This window comes from Fusarium solani (genome assembly GCF_023522795.1).
Source record: "Fusarium solani strain SB1 chromosome Unknown bctg00000004, whole genome shotgun sequence".
Taxonomy (NCBI): domain Eukaryota; kingdom Fungi; phylum Ascomycota; class Sordariomycetes; order Hypocreales; family Nectriaceae; genus Fusarium; species Fusarium solani.
The window spans coordinates 842,115-856,219 of NW_027072152.1; the positions used below are offsets into that span (position 1 = coordinate 842,115).

Consider the following 14,105-nt stretch of genomic DNA (forward strand, 5'->3'; position numbering starts at 1 on the left):
CGCACGACAGGATCCTTCGAGTCGGTCGTGATATTCGGGGCTTCGAGGCTCATGTCTTTCATCCTCGGGGCGGCCTGAGATCGCGGCAAGTCGTCGCACAGACCGGGACGCTATAACCACTAGGCCAGCCGCCGTTCAGCGTCCAACTTGAGCCTCAACATTGCCCTTGCAGACGCCATTCTTTGTCTGACTGCCTTGGGCTGCCTGCGTCAACGTTTCTCGCCTCTCAGCGTCACGACCTGCAGCGCAACTTGTCTCACTTGCGTAGCGTCCATCTCCTCCACGGCCTCGTAGCCGTCTCCCCAACCGACATCCTCACAACCACGTCCGCCTCGTTTTCATCATGGACGCCGTCGATGTTTCGGAGCACTACGAGGTCAACACCCGCGAGGACACGCCCTCCCTCCTAACCATCGTCCTTGACACGAATCCGCGAGCATGGGCTGCCATCGGTAATGTCCTACCTTTGTCCAGGGCCATCGCAAATATCCTCGTCTTTGTCAACGCCCATCTCGCCTTCAGCAACGCCAACCAGGTCGCCCTCATCGCCGCCCACGTCGACCGCGCACAATGGCTCTACCCGACGCCGCCCAAGCCCGCACGCGATGCCTCGGGCGATGTATCTATGAAGGACGCCGCCCCGGCTCAGACGTCCTCGGCCAACAAGTTCCCCCAGTTTGCGCAGATCGAGGCCGCCGTCCTGGACTCTGTGAGGAAGCTCATGGATCAGACGACCGAGGTTGACCTCGCCACCACCACGACACAACTATCAGGGGCATTAACGCTGGCCCTCTGCCACATCAACAAGGCTGCGCAAGCTCTCTGCTCGCCCACCGCCAACCTCGAGGACAGCCACAAGGCCACCACCACGGCACCTCCCACCGTACGCGGCCGCATCCTCGTCATCTCCGTGTCCGACTCGGAGCCCTCGCAATACATCCCCACCATGAACGCCGTTTTCGCCGCCGCCCACGCCCAGGTCGCCATCGATACTCTCTCCCTCACCGGCGACCCGACCTTTCTTCAGCAGGCCTGCTTCAACACAGGTGGCACATACCTCGCCGCAACTCATCCCCAGGGTCTGCTCACCTATCTCATGTTCGGCCTCATCGCCGATACAGAGGCTCGTGAGGCTCTCGTCGCGCCGACCCATGATACGGTCGACTTTCGCGCGGCGTGCTTCTGCCACGGCCGAGTTGTTGACACTGGCTTTGTCTGTTCCATCTGCCTCAGCATCTTTTGCGAGCTGCCAGAGAATTCCGAGTGCCTTACATGTGGCACGAAATTGTCGCTGGGCAACTACGGCGCCAAGCCCGCCGTCGTGCCTCGGAAGAAGAAGAAGAAGCGGAGAATCGTCAACGGGGGTTCACGGGAAGAGACGGGGAGTGCGACGGGGACACCTCGTCCTTGATGAATCGCTACCTATTTTGTATAATAGACCAATTAAAATAATGACGAGATACCTACAACGATTAAGACAGAATAATGCATCTATTCCTGGGCTTCAGGGGCAAATACAACTGACACATTCAAGTGACAACCTACGTGACTTGGAGCAGAACATCAAAGACCAAGCTTGAGCACATTGATAAAGCATGCAATATCTCTAGGGATAGAGGGTATCATATCAAGTCTAGCGATGGAGAAAAAGACTAAACAACCATCCATCTCACGCCGTAGTAGCTACAGCTTGGCCCCAAACCCATATCGATCAAGCCTTGAGACAGGAGTCTAATGTCTAAAGTTGCCAAACTCCATATTCCAATCTCGGAAACCCAGCATTGGCTCAGTCAAAACGAACCTTGCGTCCACCCTTGGCAATCTTAGCACTATCCGGAAGCCGAGACATGGTGCAGTTCGGTTGCTTCTCTAGACCACCCATCGAGGCCAAAGCAAACGAGTCAGTGTTGTGGGCGAAGTACAAATAATACCCCGTCTGTGTCTTCTTGACAACCATGACACCGATGGCGCCAGCTGAGTGGCAGTTCTTGACTCCAGGGTGGTTCATGAAGTCATCGGCAATGAAAGACTCCATGATGGCATCCTCATCGTCATCCTGAATATTGACTCCACCTTTGCCGCGCCTTGTCCCATGATAGATCCTTTCGGCGCATCTTTGGGAGGCCATTGTCGTAGCCATGTGCTCTCCAGTGCCACTTGTTACAGCAGCAACGCTGATCTGATCTTCATCTTCTTCATCACATGGGACAACGGCAGTGCCAACTCCAACCAGGGCTGCTGGTCCAAGTCGACCTCGATGCTTCATTCCAATCCCCCCTGAGGACGATCCAGCAGCAATATGACCTCTCTCGTCAATCGCAATGGCACCAATAGTGTCTGTGATGAAGTCCTCGTTCCCAGTCCCAGACCGGAAGCTGTCTTTGATGGCTCGAGAGTCGTCTTCTACTCTCTCATCTGGACTGGAGGGTCGCTTAACTCCACGAGGACTCACCAGGTCTTGCTGACCAACTTCATACTCCTCGAAATCCATGGGTTTAGCCCGTGACTGTGGCGATGCAGAACCATCGCGGTTCGGAGAGTGTTCATGTTGCTTTTGATGGGGCTCTGTGTTTTCCAGATTGGAAGGCTTGTCTTCTGTGGGATTTCCTTGGCTAGGCGATCTGGGCTTCCTGGAGATGGGCCTGGAACGAAATGACGATGGCGGTGCGCCCTGTGCACCTCTTGCAACTCCAGCGTAACTCGGCGATAGCTTCTCCGCAGTGGACCGGACAGAAGACCGTCCCACTGTAGGTGCGGCGGTGCCCATGGTTCGAAAGTAGCTGGTCGTTGAAGAATTGTCGGTTGAGGGTGTGGTTGCTTCCTGGATCGGAGTGCCCATCCAGGGAGAATCAGGCTGCCCCTCGTTCCATGTGCCTGCCATGATAGCTGCTCTGTGATCCCGGGGGAAGGATTGCTGCGGCTTCGGTGTGGAGGCTGTGTCGTACTGACACGGAGGACATCCGATGCTTGTCTCGCCAACCTCTGGAGAAGCCCTGGAGTCCTTTAACTTCGTCTCGGCCCGCTTTAGATCTTCTTGCCAGCGTAGGAATCGATCTCGGGCATTTTTCGAAACCATGTACTCGTTGGGGCATGTAATGAGGCCATGCTCTTCAGCAAAGGCCTTGGCGCCCTCTCCGATCAGGGCATTTGGGGGAACTCGACGAAGGCTGAGAGGCTTGTTGCTCTTGTCTAGAATAAGCTTGGCGAGGGAAATTGGGTTTCGAATATCTGAGGTGGCATTAGTTATTGAAGTGCCGGCACGGAACTGAAAGACGAACTCGGAACGGCACCGCAGGCGCCGCTACGACCGAGATGATCGACAACGGTGGCATCACACTCTACGACGCCGTCGATGGAGAGGTTGGAACCGTAACCAGCGTTGGTGATTTCCTTATCCTCGAGGATTCGCAGGGCGGCTTCAACTGCTTCGGTTGCCGTGGAACCAGCTTTGAGAAATCTCATTCCCATCTCGGCGGCCCTGCCATCGTCAGTCAAGGTACGCACGAGGAACGGTCGAGGAGGCCTCACGCAACACAGGCTTGAAGATGGATGTGCTCATTCTGGTGACTATGAAATCCAGCCCCTGCATGGACAAAGATTGCAGGTACTGCCTTTGGCTTCTGCCCCTTTCGCAGCACGCGATCCAACGCGCCGTCGGCGCCGTGCGGCGTGAGTTCCGAAAAGGCGGAGGCTTCATCGTCATGGCAGTCTGACATTCTTGATGGAATTCATCGGGTAAAGAGCGAATAACGCATGCAATAAGTGGTTAGTTGGCGAGTAAAAGAAAAGGTAGCGGGTGACTTGAGGCGGCCGGGCGAATTGATAGAAGCCCTGCGAGAGCGCGTGGGCGAAGATATGTTAGGAGATTGGAGGTTTTGAGGTTTTGGGCCGAGGGCCTAAAGATGGAAGTTGATGAAAAGCCCTATGGGAGAAGAAGCAAGAGCAAGGCGATAGTTATCTATTCACCTTCCTCAGCACAAAAAAGTATATGGAAGCTGCGCTCGTGCGAGATGCAGGGGACATTTTACCCAACTCGATGAAAAGGAGTTGCCTACAATCCATATGCCAGCATCCGTTGATTGTCCAATTCTCCCAAATTGGGCGAGACAAGCTGAGAAAACAGGAGCAGGATGATAACAGGCTTCACACCGATATATCACTTTTTTTACCCAATCCAATCTCTTTGCACATAGCTATTGTGTTTGCCTTGCCGTGTATTCATTTCATCGCTGCTCCAGCCTCTCAGAAATGACGTCGTATCCCAAAGCAGCAAAGTGATCCCCCTTTATTGCAGTAACGGGGCGTGAGCCACCGCCAAACGGCGGGGCAGGACCACTTGTCCTACACTCCACAGCCACACCTCAAGCCTCACCTCAAGCTTGGGAGCTTCGCAAGGCACGTAACGTAATCCCACCCAACGCAACGACCACCGCCGTCGCCGCCTATCGCATTTCTCCTCGCGCGGCACGACTCTTGGGCTCTCTCTACCTCTCTATCTGTCTAGTCGTGCGCTTGATCACGCACCCTCTCTCATCATGGCCAACCAAACTCCCGCCGTTGTCATGGACAAGCAAGTCTCACCTCTCCCAGCCCCCGCACTGACGACGACAGCTAACCTCAGCTCACCAGCGGCACGGGTTTCTCCAAGCTAGGTCAGTCACCGCTACACATGCTCTCGGAGCTTTCGATTGTATCTGGGCTGCTTGCTGATACCTTTTGCAGGTTTCGCCGGCAACGATTCTCCCTCCTTCGTCTTCCCGACCGCGATCGCAACCAAGGGGCCAGCTGGCGGAGCTGGTGGCTCCGGCTCAGGACGACCGGCCGTTGCGAACAAGCCTTCTTTCCTCACCGGAGGTGCTGGACCTGGCGGTCACTTGAGCGCAAAGAGAGGAACTGAGGATCTCGACTTCTTTATCGGTGATGAGGCGATTGCTGCCTCGGGCGGACCAGGTAGGCTGCTATTGCGCCCCTGAGAGGTCAATCCGACTGACAGAACCAGGATACGGCCTTCACTATCCCATCCGACACGGTCAAATAGAGAACTGGGTACGTCGCCGAGATATCCGACATGAGCTGGAACTGACCGCCTACAGGACCACATGGAACGGTTCTGGTCCAACTCCATCTTCAAATACCTCCGAGTCGAGCCCGAAGACCACTACTTCCTCCTCACCGAGCCCGTGAGCCACTCGCCCCTACTTCGAATCCGCCAAGATACTAATTAGAATAGCCCCTGAACCCTCCCGAGAACCGCGAGAACACCGCCGAGATCTTCTTCGAGTCGTTCAACTGTGCTGGCATGTACATCGCCGTACAGGCCGTCCTCGCCCTGGCTGCTTCTTGGACATCCTCCAAGGTCCAAGATCGATCGCTGACTGGAACGGTCATTGACTCCGGTGATGGTGTCACCCACGTTATCCCCGTGGCCGAGGGTTATGTCATTGGATCCTCGATCAAGTCGATCCCCATCGCCGGTCGAGACATCACCTACTTCGTGCAGTCCCTGCTACGAGACCGTGGCGAGCCCGACTCGTCTCTCAAGACTGCCCAGGAGATCAAGGAGGAATACTGCTATGTGTGCCCCGATATCGTCAAGGAGTTTGGCAAATACGACCGAGACCGCACCCGATTCGCCCAGCACGTCGTGTCGTACCCCAATGGCCGCCAAGTCGCCGTCGACGTCGGCTACGAGCGTTTCCTTGCCCCCGAGATCTTCTTCAACCCCGAGATCTACAGCTCCGATTTCCTGACTCCTCTCCCCGTTGTTGTCGATGGTGTCATCCAGCAGTCGCCCATCGATGTCCGACGAGGCCTGTACAAGAACATTGTCCTTTCCGGAGGTAGCACGCTATACAAGGATTTCGGTCGACGATTACAGCGAGACATCAAGCAGCTGGTGGATGCCAGAATCCGAGCCAGCGAGGTTCGCAGCGGTGGTGCTCGAAGTGGTGGTCTGGATGTGCAGGTCATTACCCATAAGCGACAGCGACACGGTCCTTGGTTCGGTGGCAGTCTTCTTGGCCAGACGCCCGAGTTCCGATCGTACTGCCATACCAAGGCAGAGGTAAGATGGATGATTTGTCTACATGCGACAATGGCTAACGATGGTTGCAGTACCAAGAATATGGCCCTAGCATTGTGCGGAGATTTGCTCTGCTGGGTGGTCCCGGTGGTTCTTAGAGCAAGGCTGTTAGCTGATAGATGCTTCAAGAAATACTCCCAAACAAGCCCTGGGTTTCACAACAAGGGTCCTCGCAAACACGTTGATCTACAGTCTCGAGGGACAGGGGCTCTTTTCGGAACACCTAGGCTAAAGATTCAATGTGGTCTCTTCTGTGGGGGTGCAAATGGTGGTGAGGGCGCTCAAAGGCGCTCAATCTCAAGTGACAATTATGCCTACCTTAAGCGATGCAACTATGGGTGAAAGAAAGAGATGGTGGCAGGTCTTGCAGAGTTATTACATTAGTCGTTTTCAAAAACAAACATATTCATGCAGATGCTGCATTTCCCCGCATCTTGACTCGTATTTGGGGGCCGCCGACGATCGAGACCGTAGTGTTCTTGGGTATGTATCTCGAAGCGTTTCTCACGAACTGCACCAGTTCAACAATCAATTCTCGGAGGCAGGGATATTCATCCTTCGATCGAGAGACGGACGTTATAACCAGATACAACCAACCTCGTTAAGCGACGTGCAGGTGTTCTAGATGCCCGCCCGAGTGTGCATACAGGGAAAAAACGTGGATGGCATGATCTTTCTAGACGTCCCAAAACGTGGGTTGTTCTAGACGTGGCTTGGTGGCGGAGGGAGGGAGGGGCTTGCAGGAAAAGGGTTGCATCCTCTCTCTGTGAGGGAGGGGAGAGGAGGGGAGAGGACGAGTTGCCGTCAACGGGATGGTCGATCCTGAGACTTTTTCTGCCAATTCAATTTGAGACTGTGTGAGTTGTGACTCGTAGACTTTTCCGGGATGACCGAGGGGTAAGATGACGACGACGTGTGTCACTGAATGGGTGGTGGTGACGATTTGATGGACATGATCAGATCAGGGACGGAAGAACGATGCAACTGGCTTGACTCCGAGATGCATACACATGCTGTACAAGAAGGAAACCGGCGATATCAGATACGAGTAAGTAACAAGTTCCCCCCAGTCAATTGGTACCTCTAGGCTCTTTTGCTCTAAACATAGAGAATGGCATCCAAGTGGATCGATGTGTGCGCCGTTAGTAGATATACAAACACATGGCAATTTATTACATGTACTTTTTTCTCTTCTCTCACCGCAACAAACCCCCATACTAGTTAGAAAGAAAAAAAAACCGCAAATATCCGTCTGTAGACGTCAAACCACTATCCACCCGTATTCATCCAAACGAACTCTTGATTAGTTAGTGTCAATCGATAATTTTGCCAAAAGATGACATCCTAGTCCACATAAAAAAAAAGTGGCTATCGGTGGATTCTCAAGCACGTGGCTTCGGCGTGGTCGACGACGGCGGCAGTGAGCGGGCATCGAACCATGTGTCGATTTTAGAGTTTGCGCGGGCAGAGTTCGGTCTTTTTGTCACTTCGAACCATGACGGGGATAAGTTCCGGTTTGACGTCTTGGTCTTGGTGGTGTGATGAGGCTGTAGATGTGTGAATAGTAATATCAACTTTAGATAGATACTTGCCAACAAGAGAATAGGTAGTTATTGCACTGTTATCAGTTTATGCTATAGAATCAGAAAGGCATCTTAATCAAACAGTCACCAAGTCAAAGAGGCAATCATGTTTCGTGAATCGGAATCTTGTTCCGTTATTGATCCTGTGGTACTCATATCACTCTTATCCAACCCAATCTCGCATAAATGTGCAAGCAAGCTCAATCTGGCTACTGCTCATCAACACCGCCGCAAATCCAAAACATCAACTCCCGCCTGAACTCCTCTCATTTGCAGGTGGGTCGCCCTGCTTGTTGTTTGTGGGCAAAGTGGCTGGGTTGTTCCACCACTGCCCAGTAGATAGCCGCGCGCTTATCGGCTGGTGTCAACGACGTAGCGACCGGCAATCTTGCCAGCGGTCATGAGGTCGTAGACGCTCTGGAGCTCAGAGAGACCGACAGTCTTGAAGGGGACCTTGATGAGGCCGCGGCGGTAGAATTCGATGGCCTCAGCGGTATCGGCACGGTTGCCGACGTAAGAGCCCTTGATGCTGATCATGCGGATGACAGTGTCGAAGACGGGGGCCGAGAGGCTGGCGTTGGCGGGGAGACCAATGCACACGACGGTACCGCGGCTGCGGACGTACTGGGTAGCCTGCTGGAAGGGCTTCTCCTGGACGGCGACCAGGAGGACGGCGTGGGGGCCCAGACCATCGGAGGTACCGGCCTTGACCTCGGCGACGAGGTTGGAGGACTTGGTGAAGTCGACGAAGGTGCCGGCGCCGAGAGACTCGCAGAGAGCCTTCTTCTCATCACCACCATCGATGGCAATGGTGTGGATGCCCATGGCCTTGGCGTACTGGAGAGCGATGGAACCGAGACCACCACCGGCACCGACGATGGCGACGGTCTGGCCGGCCTTGACACCGGACTCCTTCAGGCCCTTGTAGACAGTGATACCGGCGCAGAGAATGGGGGAGATGGCCTCAAGGTCGCACTCCTTGGGGATGCGAGCAACGTGGGCAGCCTTGGCGACAGCGTACTGCTGGAAGGAGCCGTCGACGGTGTAACCGGAAAGGAGAGCCTTGGCGCAGAGAGGCTCATCAGAGGTCTGGCAGAAAGAGCACTGGAGGCAAGAGCCGTGGAGCCACTTGATGCCGACGTGGTCACCAATCTCAACATCCTCGACGAGCTGGCCGCGGGCGACGACGACACCAGCACCCTCGTGGCCACCGATGAGAGGCAGCTTGGTGTCAAGAGGCCAGTCGCCCATCATGGCGTGGAGATCGGTGTGGCAGACACCGGAGAACTTGACGTTCACGAGAACCTCATCGGGACCGGGCTGGCGGACGGGGACCTGCTGGTACTTGGTGGCTGTAGAGAATGATAGTTAGTATAAGCCTCGAAAAGATGAAGATGTTGCAGTGCGAACGGTGGGGGATATGTGGGTTGGGTGGGACTCGGGCCAGGAACCCGGGTCTTGGGAATATCTGATATCCAAGAGAGATATCAGGAGGCAAAAAGAGGCAATTGGGATTGGAGCTCGTTATAGAGCTGGATGGAAAGGAAGGTAGACGTACGACCACCGCTCTTCTCGACGACCTGCGCCCATTGAGTGGTGGGGATCTCGGCGGCCATTTTGGTTGTTGTTGTTTTGTCGTAAAGACGAAAGGTGTTGTAGTTGTTGTTGAGGAGTGTTGGAGAGTTGATTGATGAGCTGGATGAGGATGGAGAGAAAAGATTCGACTTGAGGCCGGAGGAGCAAGAGTTTATATAGATGTTGGACGGGCGATCCGGAGTGAAGGGTCTACCATAGACGGATCCCTAGTGCGTATACGGGACTCGGGCCTAAACCGTATGATGGGTCAACGGGGCAGGGATGGGCGTCTGGATGCAAGGTCTCAAGCCTCATCTTCGCGGCCGCGGGGGAGAGGGAGTGGGAGAAGCCATGAGGCAGGGTGTGTGATGAAAGAGAGTCGACGTGAGTCTGCCGCACGCATCGAACCTGAGCTCAGAGCGAGGGCCAAGGGGAGGAGCCACTTCGGCTGCACGGGGGATCCGCATTTTGGGCTATGGCCATGGGTAGTTGGACTTTGTTTTCGGATGCGGCGACGGTGCAAGAGCAAATGGCTGTCGGCCAGTAGTGGCGTTATTGGTGGTGGAGGGTGGAGGTTGCTGTCGAGGTGTTGCTAGAATGCCATCTCCTCATGACGCCTACAACGTACTACAGTGCCTGTAGGCCTCGCTGGGAAAACCCCCGCTCCAGCCGGACATCGACTTCCCCTCACCAGCGGAGCGGGTGCGGCTGGGCGCGCGCTAGAGCCAGAGGAGAGAGAGACATGGGCCTAGCGCGAATTTCAGGCGTTTGTACCTCGAGGAGAAAAGGTACCTACATCCGCAGGCCCAGGAGCCACCATGGCAACAGAAACAAGGGACAGGAAGTGTGTGTAGGTAATTTGGGGTGTGTGAGGCAAAAGATTGGATCTCAGCCTTGACGAGGATGGCATTGAACATCTCTGTCCTGAATTGTGTCGTGATATTCGTGTCGCGAGCCTCCGTCATGGCACGTCAGCTGCTTTTGCGGCCCTTTTTTACACCGGACATTGGCCTCCCGTCTTAACATCCCATGTCAAAGAACCGAACCCAGAAAAAAACAAGCTATGCCTACCAGATTGTCTGCTCAGATAGCAAATGTGATAACGAGACAACTACCACCACCGCGGTAACCTCGGATCTCCCCATCAGAGCCCTACCTGAACTTGCGGTCCGCAAGCCGGTTTCCTATCATTGCAGATTGCCCATCCCAACATGAGATTTCTTCATCACAGCTGACCAGGTCCTCCTGATACAGCAACGCTCGTGGGAGCCCTGCAAGCTCGCTACCTACGTAACGAGAAGCCCGGTAGCCTGCGTAGCATGGCGCCTAATGCTCCAAACCCACGCGTTTCCAAGGCTGGCGCCGCTTCCATGACCCCTAGCCTCTCATCACCACGCACCTCCGTCGAGCCATGTGGAAAGCTCCAACCGCCCTTAGCATCCCATAGGTCCCGCGAGGCTGGGGTGGCTGCTGGCAGCGGCTCCGTACCTACGTAAGTGTGCCATCTCCTTTTTTTGTGCCTCATTCTCCATCCATGCAGTGAGGATGGATTAGACGCCTCAATTCTGCCAGCTTGCCCCATTCGGCATCAAGGAACTGCCGATGTGCATGGCTATTTCCATCTTGGTGGAAACCTGCGAGGAAAAGAGTGAGAGAAAAATGTCCTATCATGTTTAGGCCCCATTGGAATTGACGCATCAATGCCTTGACTTTGTTGTCATGCCTTTTACTCTGTTGGGGGGCGGTTGGTGTAAGTGGGATGGAATGAGGCCCAAGATCTCGTTGTTTCGCGTTATTCAGGGCCGAGGTCGGCGTTATTGCACCCGCTGGCTTTCAACTGGAGGGGCAGGCAGGAGCTACTGCCACGATTCCGTCAAAGCTTCTTTCCGTCTAGAAGCCAACTCAATCCTAACGTTACAGCCTCTTACAGACAATCTAGGAAGGAAGGCAAAGGTCAGAAAAAGAAACAAAAAACTGTTGTCAACCTCCACTATTTTTTCCTCGTCAACCTCCACTACTGCATTTCAATGCACGCACGCATACTCTGGCAACGCCCCTCAAGAGACAACCAAGACTGGGTATCAGATCCGTGTGTCAAGTCAAGGATTACGCCCCCATCCGTTGTCGTGTCAGCATCCTCGTCGAATCGACGTTGCTGTTGTCGTAGCCAGTACCTGTGTTTCACTCCCTCCGTTCCACCGCCCTGGGCTTCATGGCAAACGTACCCAGCTACATACGCAGCTCCGCGTCCTCTGGGCTGGGCGGGATCCAGTCCGCAAAGTACGGGGTAAGGCATGGATGCGTGGAGAGCGACTCATCGTCCATGCAACCTCCCTTTCGCCGGCAGCGAGTCAACGGCGCTAGTTCTCGCTCGAAGGGAGCTCTTGAGGGGAATTGTGATGGGCGACTACTCCCGCTGCTGCGCCCAGAGCTGCGTTCAGTTGCACTGACAAGAACTTACCCCAAAAGACGGTATGGACAACTGACAAAACGAGTGCCACCTGTGTCTGCTGTGTCGAATTACTGGACGTCGTACTAAGGCCTTGTGCAGGAGTGGAGCTGGAGGCGAACACGCGAGGGCCAAAAGGGCGCCGGCATGGGACTGGCGTTTGTCAACGACTCGAGGCATCTCGCTCTTCCCCGCACTCGAGAAACCCCAGCCAGCAACACCCAGGCAAGCATTGGAAGCATGGACGTCTGGTCTCACTAGGCACATGCCCCCCATCCTCCCCAGGATGTGTGTGCCGTAATACAGCCTAACCCACCAACTGCTGCCCTGCTAGCACCACGCGATGGACAGGCAGCTTCGGATCCGTGATGCTACATGAGTTTCAACAGGAGGGATCTGCCACCCAACAGACTTTTTTCCTACATACAGACAGCGCCGTCTCCAAGCCCATCGACGCCCGCGGGGGAGCCGTGCTGCTTTCTCTGGGGTCATCCCAGTCGGTTGGACGGAGGCCTGGAAGCAAATGCGGGGAAGCCCGGCCAGTGCAGAGTGACACTGAGAGCAGTGCTTGACTCGGAGCCCCCTGCGCCCTGCGTCGCTGCTGCTACTGTACCGTACAGGCTCTGGACCTGTAGAGCCTTGCAAGGACCGCCAGAGGGCCCTCAATGTGGCCCCAGGTGGTGGCGGGTCAGGCCGATGGTGAGACGGCGTTTGGGGTTAGACTCGCTCATGTTCAAGATCGCCCTCAGATCTACGGTACACACACGCACCCAGAAGGAAAAAACACGTACCCAGCCGTGCAAGGGAGAGCTCTCAGGTACCTGATTTCCAGAGGGTACGTGCCCTCGGCCCTGGGTGCAGACGTGGAGACGAGGTTCGCTCAGCGGGCATGGGGGGAGCTTTGGATCTTGGTCAGATGACCTTCAAGCTTTCTCCAAGCGGCTCAGGCCATTGGGTGAAGCCAGCTGCTTGCCTATTTTCCGTCCCTTCATCTCAACTAAAGTCAGCGCTTCCCGTTCAGGCTCCGGGTGGCCGGACGTTGTTCGTTCGTGGCTACTGATGGTTCCATGCCTCCAAGCCCCAAGCCCCAAGCTTCCATTGCATCCCACCATGAGTGAGATCTCCATGACATTTGCGGATAGATGTACCTCTTGGACGAAAGCTACAACGAGCTCTCCCAAGACACCTGCTCAGCGCGTCGTGTCCGGATCTCAATGTTCGGGTCTCAGTGGCACGTCCCTGCACGGTCTGTGATGCCCTTGTTCGTTTCAAGGGTCTGACCTGAGATGCACCTCGCGGTAGGTCCTCCAGTCCCAGCTTCCTCTCCCATTCCCCGGGGCTTTGGCAGCTGGTTGATTGGACGCTGGTCGAGTGGCAACATCTGATCTTCTTCCAGATTGTTGAGGGTCCACCCCGTGGGTGATTCTGTCACGGCTGCAGAGATGCATCTCGTCCCTTCAACCCGATTGATGCCCATGTCTGTCGTTTCCCCGCGTCTCCGGACTGGAGGGAGATTTGGCCATGAGCTTTTTTCCCCAGCCCCTGACTGACGCGGAAATGGGAGTGCGTGGTCAGTGTAAGTGGGTTCATTCACATGGAGGTCCAGTAAGTACCTGTTCGTTTCCCCTCACGACTAATTTCACAGAGATGCAGCTAGGTGACCCCCCAAAGGTGGAACTACGGGCCAGTGAGGAGCCGGAGGATGGAGCGAACCCGTTTTGTGAGCCACGTTGTTAGCCAGAAGGACCAGAACCAGAAGCCGGATCTAGCATCCATCACGACCAGTCGTCGACTCGACGGCCTCGATGGTCATGATTTCTGGGGCAGCGGGCGGGGAGGGTCTGTGTGTTTCCAGGGCCTCCGCGTTTTTTCCAAGACCAAAAGCCGCGCTTATCCCTTTGAGCCCGTCATCAGGCCCGTGCTAACCCCCGTCGAGGCTCCGTAGGGGCGATGCTAATGGCATCCACTGCGGCTCCGCAGCTTGACTTGCATGAGCCGCAATTGACTTCCCCGCATTCGACGTAGCGGCACGCCCCCCGGGGACGCCCCCAGGGGGAAGTGGTGAATTCCCTTCCCACCGGCGCCGTCCGTGATACGGGGCCCCGGACTTGAACATCAGTTGGGGCGCCCGGGGATGCCTCATGAGAGCTTTTTTTTCGGCCTGGGGAAGGGCAGGGAACCGGCAGGAGCTGTTCTGTCTTGGGCTCAGGCCGCTCAGGCGTCCTTACGTACCATGCCCGATTGACGACGTCGTGACTCTGATCACACGTTTCCGCCGGCCCATGGGGATATCTGAGATCAAGTCCCTCGAGTCCGGGGCGGCCTGACCTGGCTTGATTCCCCAGCTTGCCTAGGTAGGCATTTCTTGGGGTTGTACGCGCATCATCATTGGCTGTGGCGCCTGACCTCGCCTGAT

General features: G+C 55.5%; 4 protein-coding genes across 4 annotated transcripts; 2 read left to right on the forward strand and 2 right to left on the reverse strand.

Annotated features, from left to right (window-relative positions):
- Positions 1 to 343: 343 nt before the first annotated feature.
- On the forward strand, positions 344 to 1,411 carry MRS44_007341 (uncharacterized protein; the record flags this gene model as incomplete). Its single annotated transcript, XM_046276996.2, has 1 exon — positions 344 to 1,411. One exon carries the CDS (start codon positions 344 to 346, stop codon positions 1,409 to 1,411), a length of 1,068 nt encoding a protein of 355 aa, XP_046129126.2.
- Positions 1,412 to 1,786: 375 nt separating this feature from the next.
- MRS44_007342 (uncharacterized protein) lies at positions 1,787 to 3,716 on the reverse strand (the record flags this gene model as incomplete). Its single annotated transcript, XM_046278778.2, has 3 exons — positions 1,787 to 3,228; positions 3,279 to 3,478; positions 3,529 to 3,716. 3 exons carry the CDS (start codon positions 3,714 to 3,716, stop codon positions 1,787 to 1,789), a joined length of 1,830 nt encoding a protein of 609 aa, XP_046129125.2.
- An 819-nt stretch (positions 3,717 to 4,535) lies between these two features.
- Positions 4,536 to 6,180, forward strand: MRS44_007343 (uncharacterized protein; the record flags this gene model as incomplete). Its single annotated transcript, XM_065620495.1, has 7 exons — positions 4,536 to 4,574; positions 4,622 to 4,652; positions 4,723 to 4,950; positions 5,000 to 5,046; positions 5,094 to 5,180; positions 5,231 to 6,064; positions 6,115 to 6,180. The coding sequence occupies 7 exons, from the start codon at positions 4,536 to 4,538 to the stop codon at positions 6,178 to 6,180; spliced, it is 1,332 nt and encodes a 443-aa protein (XP_065476567.1).
- A 1,836-nt stretch (positions 6,181 to 8,016) lies between these two features.
- On the reverse strand, positions 8,017 to 9,281 carry MRS44_007344 (uncharacterized protein; the record flags this gene model as incomplete). The annotated part of the gene is made up of 2 exons (XM_046276994.2): positions 8,017 to 9,017; positions 9,224 to 9,281. The coding sequence occupies 2 exons, from the start codon at positions 9,279 to 9,281 to the stop codon at positions 8,017 to 8,019; spliced, it is 1,059 nt and encodes a 352-aa protein (XP_046129123.1).
- Positions 9,282 to 14,105: the final 4,824 nt, after the last annotated feature.